Source organism: Helianthus annuus, chromosome 6 (genome assembly GCF_002127325.2).
Source record: "Helianthus annuus cultivar XRQ/B chromosome 6, HanXRQr2.0-SUNRISE, whole genome shotgun sequence".
NCBI classification, from domain to species: domain Eukaryota; kingdom Viridiplantae; phylum Streptophyta; class Magnoliopsida; order Asterales; family Asteraceae; genus Helianthus; species Helianthus annuus.
Genome location: NC_035438.2, coordinates 117,142,805 through 117,157,479, shown reverse-complemented (window position 1 = coordinate 117,157,479; position 14,675 = coordinate 117,142,805). Strand labels below are relative to the sequence as shown.

Sequence of the window (14,675 nt, the reverse complement as noted above, 5' to 3'; positions counted from 1 at the left end):
TACTTAGTTAACTCTGTTGAGTTTCAGCTCCACTAGCGATTAACCATGTTAGGTAATTAATTGGGTTAAGTATGTCAAGTATGATAGGTTAACCATGTTATGTATGATTAGCTCAGCATGTGTGATAACCCTATTGATTCTGAATGATTCTGGCATGTATGTTAAGTGGGTTAAGTGTGTAACTCGGTTAAGCATATTAACTCTGTTAAGCATGTCAACATAGTAAGAGACTTGCGTGTAACTTGGAATCTCGTACGGATTGACCAACTGTTTATGTGTACACGATGTTAACTGCTAATCCCACTCTGTGATATAAATTGCATGTGAAACTTTACGAACATGAACTGATTTATTACACGTGCACACAATAGGACTTGACCGATTACTTGTGAGTGCATAACCTAGCATACCGAGCAAACCAAGGTGAGTTCACACTCTTACTAAGGCATGGGATTCCCAGGGCACGGGAATTGGGATTGAAGGATTGTGATTAAATAGAACTGTACTTACACTATTACTAGACTACCATACCATCGTCCTCGGTTGTGCAGGACACATACGTGCAATCTACGTACACATATACTTAGTACTATCCTCGGTTGTGAAGGATACTTATGCATACTACTATCCTCGGTTGTGAAGGATACCTATACATATTACTATCCTCGGTTGTGAAGGATACTTATACATATTACTATCCTCGGTTGTGAAGGATACTTATACTTAATTACTATCCTCGGATGTGAAGGATACTCACGTAAGACCTACGTGAACTTATACTTACTACTGTTCTCGGATTGTGAAGAACACATATGATTACGAATAGTCTAGTGGTTATACAACATGGGAAGCCCCCACTGATAGAACGTACTAACGGCCCAGTAGAGCCACCTGTTACAAACGAACTTACTATTACGCATTTACTTTCTGTGAACTCGCTCAACTAGTTGTTGATCCTCTGTTACATGCCTTGCAGGTCGTTAGGTATATGGAGTTTGCACAGGGAGGAGCAGGTCGTTGTGGGCTTGGATCGTGATTATCCTGTTAAACACTTTTGATATTTGATACTTGTTACGATGGATTTTATATATATACGCTTCCGCTAAACAAAGATAACTTTCTTATGATTTGGAACACCTTTCATATGGATTTGGTTTGGTTTAAATGACAATTACTTTTATTATATGTATTGTTCTGTATGATTGGTGGCTTGATCCTGGTCAGTCACGCTCCCAAGCGGTGATACTCCGCGGGTGGATTTTGGGGGTGCGACATAACCTCCTAACAACCTACAAGCACTGTTATCTAACTACTGATTACAATACAATATAAAGAAATAAACTAAACTACTGTTTCTCCTTCCACTGTTGTGACTCCAGCAGTACTTTATATCTTCAGCAGTGCTTGACCCATATCAGTAGATTGAGCATCATTGTTTAGCCTTCAACAGTCTTTATGTCTTCATCAGATGTTGAAGGTCAGTAGTTGTTGTAGACGGACAGTGGATGGAGGTCATCAGTTGTTAGGGCCACTTCCAAGGGGAAAGACTGATGCAAACATCTACTTATTCTGAATCCACTTTGCTGATCCAGTTTTGCCTTTAATCAACTGTTCCTTTGTAGGGTTCAATCCCAACAACTAAAATTACATTTAACTCTAAACTTTATCTTAGATTCTTATCACATGTCATAAATTTACACTCCTTAATTTCAAACTATTGATACTTACATCTTGACATGGTGTAGGCTGAATGTGATTCACGATTGAATTCTGCAAATTATCACCGTTGGGAGTATGCATAAGATTGGAGGGTATGGGGGCCGGCCTTGGCCCGGCGCCGCACCCCCACACCGCCCCCTAGGATCGTCCCGGCTTCTCCATCGCCTGGAAGACGTGAACGACGGGCCACCATTCTCTCTCTCTCTCTTCTTTCTCTCTCCTCTCTATCTCTTTCTCTCTCTAAAAAATCAAATCAATTATATTTATTAATTGTTTTTATAAATAGTGTGGGGCCCATCCTCCACCCCCTTGATCTATACCCTTTAGACCCATCCTCACTCTCAATGACGTGACAGGTGACGTAACGGCCCATCCCCTTGGAGATAAGCCTAACCATACCCTCCAGTCTAGTGAATTAAAACAAATAAAAAGAAAACAAAGTGTCAAATAAAAACAAAACACATGTTTGAATAATATCTCCATGTTTTATCACTTTATCTATTCCAAATTGGTAAGCAATAGTAGGAGCCTCGTACACGCCCACGCTATTGACGAAGCTAGACACCAACAAAGAATTTTCCTTCAACACTTTGAGAATTGTAAAAGCAAACTAAAGTCCTCGATTGACATAAATTTTCGCTTTAATAATAATACTTTGACCAAAAACATCTCAAAACTTAATAGAGGCGTTTGATTCGTAAATTCAATATGATTTAAGTGTAACCGGAACATGGTTTGTAAGTTATCAGAACTGGATTGGAATTTGATATCAAACGATAACCCGCTTGGTTCTATAATATAGTGATAACTTAAGACCCCCCATATAATAGCTGTGAGAATCGACCAATACCTCTCACATAAATTTGATGAACTTTGGCCAACTCTAATTAAATATTTTGAGGTTATAGTCCTAAACATATAAACAAATGTAAATTGAGAGTAAATCTACTATGACCCACTTGATTTCCTCTCGGATATTTTCTCATTTCGCTTATAATCATGTATGTAAGCGAAATCAAGTGTAAGTTGAGAGTAAATCTATTATGATTGTTTGTCTGGGACTGTCCTTGACATCAAAAGTTAAAGTTAGGGGTGTCACTGCTTAAATTGTCATTATTATTGGCCAGTGCGTCATAGTTTAGATTATAAAAATCAGTTTACATTATTTTTTATTTATTTTTTTATAAATATAAACAACATAAAACATACTTGTATTAAACTATTAAATTTAATATAGTATATATATTATATGTAATATTTTCAAAATTAGTAATGTCGTTATCCAGTTCTTAAGTCTAGTCCGACTAGTGAACCAGTAAAGTTGTCGGTTCGATTATGAAAACATTGGTTAAACCAAATGAATTCAGACCTCCCATTCTTGATCCACACCCCACAATTAACATAGGTCGTTACCATTGCGGCAACCACTATATTGCTACTTCTCCCACAACGTCGTCACTATCGTTAAAACCTCACCTCCCATCCAAGATGGAACTGGCGCCACCCGTATTCGTCCCTTCACCTGGATGCCGCAGAAAATAATGGGGAGAATGAGAGTTGAACCTGGATCACAAGAAACACAAAGTCTTTCCCCAACCACTCAACCACTATCTCATTAACGACAAATGTTAAAGTCTAGTTGCATTTCAAGTCTTTCAGGCAAAAAAAATTGCTTGAACCAATGGCCCGAAAGCTTACATCATCTAGGCCTACGTACAAATTTTTTGTGATGTTTTTTATAATAGCGGAAACACCCCCTTAAAATCTACTTCTAAAAAGAAATGATTTAAACTTTTTCGACTTAAAATTCTAAAAAAGATTAAAAAAAGTGCTTTAAGACGTTTCCTTTGTGGCGTTACACCCAAATGTGCAAATACTTTTATTGGGGGAATAATAACACAAGGAAGACAGTTGAATATCCATTGGCATAAACCAAATGAATTGAGACCTCCAATTCTTGATCCACACCCCCACCCTTAACATAACTGCCACTTTCACCGCTCTGGTTGCCGTCGCGATTGTGGCCAACGTTGTCGCTACCCTGTTGCTACTTCTCCCACAGCATCCTCACCACTGATCATCAACACTACTAACACCACAGCCACCACCAATATCACATTCCAACTTAATAATAAGTTAACTAACAAACCAAATATAAATACTTTGCCATCGAAATGTATATTAAATTCTAAGTCCTTTAAAATATGTTAAAGTCTAATTGCATTTTAAGTTTTGTACCATTCTTAACTCTCCATCATTTATGCCCACATACAAAATTTTTGATGTTTCTTTAAACGACAAAAATACCTGCACTAAAACATTCGGTGTAATCAGTGCGGATCCAACCAGTTTTTTCACTGGGTTCCTTTTTCCAAATCATACAAGGTTTACACTACAAAAAAACGTTTTTTTTCCAAATCGACTGGGTTACTAGGAACCTGTAAAAAGGCTCTAAATCCCTGGGTGTAGTATTCTAAAGAAAATATAATAATAATAATAATAATAATAATAATAATAATAATAATAATAATAATAATAATAATAATAATAATAATAATAATAATAATAATAATTATATGTTTGACAAGTGCATCTAACACGCGGGTCCTAGATGGACTTAGTTATTTTTTTCTATGTTTACCTTACGGTTTAATTTCTCAGTAACGTGCATGGGTGATTCAAAGATTTTACGTCTGCTTTTCGCTCGACATTATGTTTTCTCCGTTTTTATTTATTTTGTTTTTACGAGCTTTTTCGGTGTTGGTAGTCGTTGACAATGGTATAATATTGCTATTAGTTAACACAATTTTATGAGAACTAATAATAATAACAAAAACATCATGTGATTTAACGAAGGACGTTTCCTGTGTGGCATTATTATCATCCACATGTGCAAATAATAATAATGCTGACTAATAAAACAAGGTAGACAGTTGAATATCCATTGGTATAAAGTTCTCGAGTTTCCGCCCAACAAAGCAAAGCAAAGCTGTCAGACAGACAGACAGACAGACAGAAGGCCCCTCCTAAATAAACCCACAAGATCATCTCCCAAACCCACCAATCTCTTTACTTTTCATGGATTCCGGACCACTCATGCTGAATGGCAATTGTGGGGTCTCTCACAAGATCATCATCGACACAGATCCCGGCATTGGTAATCTTCTTTTTCATCTCCAGAGACATTGTCATTTTTTCCTCAATTATCTTGATGAATTTTATCATAGTTGGTGGGTTTGGTATTGCCAGATCCAGATTTGTTTTCAACACTGAATTTTGGGTTGTACTTCTGATATTGGCATTATGAATCATCACATGATGATATGGGAATAATTTAGTATTTTATTTTAGAGTAAATTAATTTTTGAGTCCAGTTGTTTTAGTGGTTTTAACCACTTGAATACAAAATTGAAAAGTTTAACGCTCCCTAGCCATTAATTTAATAACATTTTGAGTCCAATTTTATTCATTTTATAACGGTTTGAGTCCAATAAATTGGACTCAAAAGGTTAAAATTTGGACTCAAAAGGACTCAAATGGTTATAAAAGAAGTGTCTAGTGACTCAGGGCGTTAAACATTTTGATTTTGAACTCAAATGGTTAAAACCACTAAAACACAAGGACTCAAAAAGTAATTTATTATGTTTTTATTATTAATTTCTTTGGGTGGGGTGTTGAGAGTTGGTTGTGCAGTTGAGTCAAACATGTTGAATATGGGTGGTCCGAAATACAGGGCCGGCTCAATATTTTTGAGACCGAAGGCGGGTTCTAAAATTGGGACCTTTTTCGTAATTTATGTTTTGGTTTGGATATACATATATTTGTATATGCTAATCATACATATTTAGTTGGAGTGAGTTATAGTGAAAACATAACATTTCAAGTAAAGTATACTGCTTCTTTGCTCTCCTTGTCAAGGCCTATAATTTAAATCACCTGTTCACATTCAATCTATGAAAACGAAATTAAACCACACAACAAAAAGTTTGAGAGTTGAGGAAGTTGTGATCGGTGGGGCAAGAAACTTGGGATTGGGACCTCTTATTTATTTTTTCAGTCGAGCAGCCCTTGATTAGATGAAATTTTGTTTACGATTTACAGATGATAGCATGGCAATCATGATGGCTTTCCAAACACCAAACTTGGAGATCTTGGGTTTAACAACCACTTATGGTAATGTTTCGGTGGAAAATGCCACTCGCAATGCGTTACTTCTGGTACGCACCTTTCTCAAGTTAATTCCATGTTCATTGTATTTCAAATGAAATTGGATCAGTTACCAGTTATTGTTTTGTTTTGTTTTGTAAAAGGATAGTGTGAGATGGCAGGACGTCCTGGTGTCCTTGTTGCCCAAGGCAACTCTGGACCTCTAAAGGTATGCTTCGATTGCTACTACATTTTACAAAGGAAAATGAAATGTTTTTTTTTACAAAAACAATTGGTATGTTTCTCTATGTATTGAATGAATCATCACCAAAATGTTTGCTTTTGCCCTTGTTGATGAATCTTGTATTGATCATGCACACGTATGCTATGATAGGGTGGTGAACCGACGATTGGTGACTTTGCTCATGGTTCAGATGGATTAGGTAACATAAATCTACCCGACCCGAAATCAAAGAAAGTAGATATATCAGCATCTGAATTTTTAGTTGAAAAAGTTTCTCAATATCCTGGTGAAATATCTATACTTGCACTTGGCCCGCTCACGAATTTGGCTATGGTAAGCTGCAAAATGTTGTCATCATCAGTTTATGACATCATTGTTCAAGATTCTGTTGTGCAGTTAGTGTCGTAATTAACGTCTTGGTTCTGTTAATGTAGGCCATCAAAAGGGACTCGTCATTTGTAACCAAAGTGAAAAGAGTGGTTATACTCGGTGGATCTTTCTTTGCCCTCGGAAACATCAATCCAGCTGCAGAAGCAAATGTACAACCTTTTCTTGTTTTTTCTTCTTAAGTGAAAAACACGCAAATAGGTTGGTTGGGTAACGGGTCAAAACCGATAATTCTTAGTACAGGTCGGGTTCAGTTGAACTTTGCGACTTCAAAACTTTCATCTAAATAATTAACGCCTTCAATTTGATTACAAAACCTATATTATCACGACGACTAATTTTTTAATAGTTAAGCAACATATCAACTTTGGTTTTAAAGCTTATTTTGGCAATATTTTTTTTGGCAAATTGGAAAATAATAATCCCATCTTTCTGAAATTGGCAGATAATAATCCCAAGTCAGTTATTAGCCAATAATAATCCGACCTCGTCCAATTTTTTTGTAAAATAGTCTGCCGTTTAAATAAGCTTAACGGAGTTAAGTGTTTTTCCGAATTACAAACCGATGTTTTAGGGCTTTTGATCAGAACGAGGATACGAGTCGATTAATGTAAAACTTACCTCGAAATTGTGTTCGAAATGGCTTGAATTTTGTTAATTGGAAGTTAAACACCCGAATTGAAGCACCGTTTTCGTGGGTTGGGGGCAGTATTTTGAAGTAAGTTTTACATCAATCGACTCGTATCCTCGTTCTGATCAAAAGCCCTAAAACATCGGTTTGTAATTCGGAAAAACACTTAACTCCGTTAAGCTATTTTAACGGCGGACTATTTCACAAAAAAATTGAACGAGATCGGATTATTATTGGCTAATAACTGACTTGGGATTATTATCGGCCAATTTCAGAAAGATGAGATTATTATTTTCCAATTTGCCTTTTTTTAATATCTAGGTAACGTGTGTGTGTATACATATATATATATATATATATATATATATATATATATATATATATATATATATATATATATAATGCCTTGGTTTTAATAATTAGGCAACGAATTTTTTTTAATAATTCGACTTTTGGGACCATTTTACCCCTTATGAATAAAATGAACCCAAATCAACTTATTCACAAATAAATGGGTTGAAACTGCACCTCCAGAAAAAATATGAAACTTCATCTAGACCCGTAAACCAGTAGTGTATTTCGCCTGCAGATATACGGGGACCCTGAAGCAGCAGACATTGTGTTCACCTCCGGGGCCAATATAGACGTCGTCGGAATAAACATCACAACACAAGTCAAACTATCAGGTCCATTCATTTACTCGGTCAAAACTTGTAGAATCGCACGTATTTGTAATCTACGACATAATAACCAAAGTTAGACACCTGGATTTGTGGCTTTCAGATGATGATCTTGATGAACTGAGGAAGTCTGCAGGGAAGCATGCTAAATTTTTTGGTGACATTAGTAGATTTTACCGAGATTGGCATGTGAAATCTGATGGCCTTTATGGTATGCGTTCGGAATTAATTCTTTGATGATAATTAGAACGAATTCTAAACAGTTGATGTATTTTTCTCATGATATTTGTTTTATTTTTTAGGGATATACCTTCATGACCCGACCAGTTTCGTGCTGCTAGTCCGGCCCGATCTTTTCACGTACAAGAAAGGTGTTGTTAGAGTGGAGACACAGGGCATCTGTGTTGGCCATACTCTAATGGACCAAGGATTGAAAAAGTAAATTCTTTTTTACTGTTACTTTGACTTTTGAGGTCAAACAAATTTTTCAAAAACACTACGATTTTTAATGTCAAAGCTGACATTGCGCAATACACATTTGTATAGTATATACAAAGATATATGCATATTGATTGGTTGTCTAATGTTTTGAAAATTGTATAAGATCCTTATGAATTAGTGAGTTTTAAAGTAGTTAGTTTGACCTCAACAGTCAAAGTGACCTTTTCCTCTTTTAAAGGCTGGTTTCCATGTATGTTTTGTTTTTCCTGAGTTATGTTTGTGTTCAATGATGCAGATGGAATACGGAGAATCCATGGACAGGCTATTCGCCAGTTTCAGTTGTGTGGACGGTCAACGTTGATGAGGTTGTTAAGTACATAAAAACTGTCTTAATGACACCATAATTAATGTCATGATCCTGGAACATATAAAAATCACAGTTGGTAATTTGTCTTTGATTTCCCTTCCTGTGAAGTTTCCCTTGTTTGTTGAAATGTAATTTGAATGTAAAGAATTCACAACTCTAGCTTTATGTTTCAATATAATTTTAAATACAAAAAGATTTTTTATGGTTCAATCAGAATCTTTTATCTTGGAGTTATTATTGCAAGACCCGTGTTATGAATTTACATCGAGATAATTGGTGTCATTAAGATTGTGTGGTCTTAATCAGTTGGATTAAGAGATTTATCTACTAGCCAACGAGGTGGGCGCTATTAGGATCGTGTTTGCAGTGACAATGAGGATACGTTAGTACCTTCCCTTTGTGGTGTCACCCAATGAAAGTAAAAAAGTGTTGGGGTTAAATTGTAAAAGATGAAAAACTTTTTGTTAAAAGCAAGAAAAAATCAAAGGGGTTAATTGCAAAAGATGGAAACTTTAGAATTAAAAGTGAAATATCAAATTAATCAAAGGGTTAAATTACTTAAGATTGAAACTTTGAAGAGTAAATTACGTTTTTGGCCTCTGTGGTTATATCACTTTTACTATATTAGCCCAAAATAAGATTTTTTAACATATGTGCCCCAATGGTCTCTATAACTAACTATTTTGGCCCCTGAGTCTAACCAAACCCCAAACTCTGGTTAATTATTAGTCACATGACTGTCATATGATGGGTATTATGGTAATTTCTCCTTCCCTTTAAATCTAACCCAGATCTTCAAGAACATCATCATCTTCTAACCCAGATCTTCAAGAACACATCATCATCTTCAAGAACACTTCATATTCAAACCCTGATCTTCAAGAACATGACCACCTTCAACCATCATCATCCCCAGATCTTCAATTAAATTTCCAGATCTTTAACATATATTCATTTCCCACATCTCAAAATAATTTCAGATTAACAAATTATCACTTAATCTTCAATCTCAAATCCTACTATAACAAAAACACCAATCCACAACCGACATTCATAATTTCATATCAATCTAAAACATTATCTTCAACTCAAAATACAATTAAAGAAAAAAAAAAAAAACAGATTCAGTAAATGAATTCATCGCACTTTCACAAACTTCAAATTAAACCACAAGTATAGAAAACTCTACTTAAAAAAAAAAAAAAACTGATTCTGATCTTCAAACCCAGATCTACAATTATAGAAAACTCTACTTCTTTTCTTACGGTAACGGGAGCATCGACTCGTTGAATGTTTCTCTCTTCAACGAGGATTTCCATAGCCTTTAAACATAGAGCTTTGACTTCAGATTCTTCTAATGGTTCACAGTTCTTGAGCTTCTCAATTGCTTGTCTAGGTCTGACATCGCTCCGTACAGCAGCTCACACTGTGACAACCCGAGTTTTCAAGGTCTTTCCTCGACACGTTATTTGTTTCACAACTGTGTCTGCATAACTTGTTTGCTTTGTAATTGTGCACGTTTGTTATATGTTTGAGATATTGTGTTATTGTTTGGTTATTGATGGAAATTTATAAACTGTTTGAGTTATAAACTGTCTGATTTATAAACCATACTTGATGAAACATAGTGTTTCGTCACTAGCTAGCTCGACGAAACCTAGGGGTTTCGCCACAACCCCATCTTGACGAAAAAATGAGGTTTCGCCACACACACCCCGACGAAACATGATGTTTCATGGTATGGGCTCATGGCCCAGGTGAGGCCCAAGCACATCAGCTATTTATACCTTTTATTCGTACTCCTTTACGTAAGATCACAACCGGCGAACCCTAGACACTCTTTTCCTCTTCTCTCCCTTGCGTGCGACGGCAGTCACCAACCCTCTTGAATTCTTGCTAGTTCTTCTCGTAACCAGTTAGTGTATAGATATCTATTGACTGATTCAACTTCCTATCATATTAGATTTCATGATGCCATGGTAGAATGCTTTGATTGTTACTGTCCAATGATTTCTAGATAGGATTGCATGGGTAGGTTGTTACGATGGTTTTATATGTCGAGATTCAATCGTTTGATTAGAATGATACTTGTAAATTGTGGATTTGATAATCTGTCATGAGATGATTTAATGATGAAATTGTTTATAGTTAGGGTTGATGTTCTGTTGTTAATCTGTTGGACTAGATCTGATGTTTGTGGTTGTATTCGCTTATGTCCACTGCTCATGTTCTGTTTGATGTTTGTACATCATGTTACCACTTGTTTATGAATGTTAAATGAATAGGTGTACAGTTACGTATATGTCAATGATCTGGTAACATATCGTTCGTGGCTAGGTTTGATGATTGATGATCAACTGTTAGAATGTAATTAGGGTTTCTGGTGTATGCGGTTACCTGTTAATGTGACGAAACATGTGAAGTTTCGTCACCCTTGCATGCCGACGAAACATCCGGAGTTTCGCCACTTCAATGCCGAAGAAACACAGGGGGGGGGGGGGTTCGTCATCATCATGTCGACGAAACAGGTGGGGTTTCGTCACTTTGGGGATTCGCTGTTAGGACTTAAGCTTGTAAACAGATCATAGTTTAGAACATGTGTGCTACTGAATAACTACATGTTGATTGTGTGGTTAATGATGATAATCAAGATTGAGGAAACATGAACATACAAGTGAACTGTGGATTTATGTGAGATTGATTAACTGTTAAGTGCTATGTGGTAATTGTTGCTTGAATACACGTTGTGATCATGATTTATACGCAAACTATCTGGATGTACACTGATTATGTATACATGAATCACCCTAGGCTTTGACTGATTAATTGGGAACAAATAACTTAACAAACCGAGCAAACCAAGGTGAGTTCACACTTTCTATAAGGCATGGGATTCCCGGTGGTTTAGGAATGGGTTAAGAAACTAAAACGGAACCTGCATATTCTCCTTGGGTAGAACATGTACCTCCATCCTTGTTGGGAAGGATGACAACATTAAACCTGCGTATTCTCCTTGGGTAGATTATGTCACACCCCCCAAATCCACCATGCGGAGTATCACCGCTTAGAGGCGTGACATGACCAGGATCGAGCCACCAATCATATTGAACAACGTAATTAAGTAAATAAAATCAACCATAATACAATTGGTGGCCAAAGCTAGTTGACTAAGTTTAGTTTAAACAGCGGAAGCATAAACGTAAATCCAAAAACATAAGTCCATAGTTCATAAGTTTAAAGTCCAAAGCGTAAGTTTAATAAGTTCATAAGGATTTAAATATTAAACACGGAACATAACAGTCCGTATCCCACAACGACTCCTTCCTCGTGCAAGCTCCAAGCATTTAACGACCTATAAGGCATGTAACAACGAGTCAACAACAAAGTTGAGTGAGTTCACGGTTGGTTGATTAGTTTTAAGTTGTTTCTGAAAACGTGGTTTGTCTTTCGTTGGCGTAGTTGTCGTGGGGGTTACCCCGTAGTTGAAAGCATGATTAACCAGTTCATTCTTTATTACCCAAACCATATCCATGATCAGTGGGGGCTTCCCCATGTGAACTACTAGACCGTACCATATCGACTACTAACGCAAATAAGTTGTGCCCTACATCAGTGTCTATCATCACTGACAGTTTGCCATAGTCCATTAGTACACGCCCGTTCGACTGGCACGGTGTGAGGTTTGTTAAACCTAATAGTGTCACACCCCCAAAATCCACACACGGAGTATCACCGCATGGAGGCGTGACATGACCAGGAACAAGCCACCAATCATATCGAACAATGTAAATAGTAAATGTAGTTCAACCAAACCAATATGAAAGGTGTTCAAAACATAAATATAGTTTCAATGTTCAGCGGAAGCATAAAAGTAAACCCAACATAAGTATAAGTATGAAATGTCATAAAGTTTAACAAACATTCACGATCCTTGTCCACAACGACCGCGCCTCCCAGTGCAAGCTCCATGTATACCTAACGACCTGCAAGGCATGTAACAGAGAGTCAACAACTAGTTGAGCAAGTTCACAGTGGGTTGTTTAGTAATAATGTTCATTTCGTAAACTGTTTGTTTGTTTAGTAACCCATGTATCGTATATAATTACATCGCGGCCCTCCAGGCATGTTTGCGAAGATTAGTGGGAATTTCCCATGTATTGTAGACTAGTTTTATTTGTATCGCGGCCCTCCAGGCATGTGTGCGAAGTTTAGTATCAGTATCGCGACCATTCCAGGCATGTGTGCGAAGATCAGTATCAGTATCGCGGCCATTACAGGCATGTGTGCGAAGAGTAGTGGGGGCTTCCCCATGTATCACTAGTCTAGCAGTATCTATAAGTGACCTTTCCCAACCGAGGTCAGTAATCCATAATTCCCAATAACAACGTAAGTACAGATAATCATCCAATCCCATTCCCTACCCCGGGAATCCCATGCCTTGGTAAGAGTGTGAACTCACCTTGGTTTGCTCGGTATGCTAAGTATGTGCTCACAGTTAATCAATCAAGTCCTAAAGTACGCACGTATACATAATCAGTTTATAATCATGAAGTTCACGTATGGCAATAATCACAGTGGTTAATGAATCAATGATCATCAAGTAGCACAGAGCACGTATTCAAGTTCATACAGATCATGTTCATCATCTAACGGCAGTTAATCAATCCAGTTAAACACTTAACGGAGTTAAATCAAGTTACTGTGCAAATTAACCATCCGACGAACACCCCTGTTTCGTCGTTAAACCCCTTCGACGAAACCCCCTTTTTGTTTCGTCGTGATGTCTTCGGCGAAACACTTGTGTTTCGCCATATCCGTTTCGTCAAAATTGGTTTCGGCGAAACACACTTGTTTCGCCATGCCAGTCTCGTCATCCTGTGTTTCGTCAAAACATCCGTTACGTCACATACATATCAGTTACAGAATTATCACAGAACCCTAATCATCAATCTGCCGTTACACTCTATTATCAATCATCATCATCAGAAATCATATGGTAATCGTTCAGAAATCACAATATTCATATCTCACTGATCATAACATAATCATGGGTAAATTTTTAGACAATCAAGTATATGACTTACCATTGCATGAGTATTACAATCACATGATCAACATTATCCAAATCCTATTCTGATCATCATCGACCAACAATCCAAACTCTATATATAGAAATTGTAACCGATAGAATCTCTTCAAGTAGGGTCAATTTATCAAGCAAAAATCATGAATACAAACGTTATATAGCATCAACCCTAACGATTTCAAGCAAAACAATTAATTCGGATACGAATCAAACAATCACGCAAGAGTAAAACACTAACCGTGATGAATAGGGTAACAACGAGATCGATTTGGGGCTTCGGGGACACAAGATTGCCGTCACACAGAAGAGGAGAGAGTTCTAGGGTTTAGATTTTCGCCAAAGGTATGAAACAGGAGTCGTTGTACGCTAATATACTCGTTTTACCGTACTGGGCCCGTAATGGGCTTCGGCGAATAGTTGGGCCGGCGAAACAGCTTAGTTTCGTCAAGATGAGGATGACGAAACAAACTTCTGTTTCGCCGTGCTTGGTTATGGCGAATCTCCTCGTTTCGTCGAGTTGTTATTGGCGAAACACATCTTGTGTTTCGTCGGGTTGTTAAAATCTTAAGTAGTTACAAGTTCACAATCAAACACTTCATATATAAAACACATAGCATGTCAAACAGTCATCTCGAATTATAATCCAGCGTACAGTTACAAAGCAAACAAGTCAAGTAAGTAAACAACTGAACAGTCCACGTGCAATAAATGCGAAAGTAGAATCTCGGAAACTCGAGTTGTCACATTATCCCCAACTTGAAAGAAATTTCGTCTCGAAATTTACCATGCGGTTACTGAGGAAGCTAGGTAAGTTGTATCGTTTACTGGTTTTCCTGGGGTGTCACATTATCCCCCCGTTGAAACTCGAGCGGTTTCCTGCGCTTATCAGCGTAACTTTTCTGACGGTCACGAGCCGCCGCCATGCGTTGCCGTATCTGTGCAATTCGTTCAGTAGCATCAACTACCATTTCTGG

General features: G+C 37.1%; 1 protein-coding gene across 1 annotated transcript; it reads left to right on the top strand.

Annotated features, from left to right (window-relative positions):
- The first annotated feature begins 4,639 nt into the window (after positions 1-4,639).
- Positions 4,640-8,825, top strand: LOC110865605 (uridine nucleosidase 1). The gene is made up of 9 exons (XM_022114926.2): positions 4,640-4,876; positions 5,821-5,936; positions 6,035-6,094; positions 6,260-6,442; positions 6,544-6,648; positions 7,717-7,813; positions 7,911-8,018; positions 8,110-8,245; positions 8,544-8,825. Exons 1-9 carry the CDS (start codon positions 4,798-4,800, stop codon positions 8,650-8,652), a joined length of 993 nt encoding a protein of 330 aa, XP_021970618.1. The 5' UTR covers positions 4,640-4,797; the 3' UTR covers positions 8,653-8,825.
- The last annotated feature ends 5,850 nt before the right edge of the window (positions 8,826-14,675 follow it).

Excerpts from the sequence above, each read along its gene's own strand:
- LOC110865605 (XM_022114926.2), top strand. The coding sequence starts at position 4,798 with ATGGATTCCGGACCACTCATGCTGAATGGCAATTGTGGGGTCTCTCAC. Across the intron at positions 6,443-6,543 it reads CGCTCACGAATTTGGCTATG|GCCATCAAAAGGGACTCGTC; the intron begins GTAAGCTGCAAA and ends CTGTTAATGTAG. Across the intron at positions 8,019-8,109 it reads GAAATCTGATGGCCTTTATG|GGATATACCTTCATGACCCG; the intron begins GTATGCGTTCGG and ends TTTATTTTTTAG.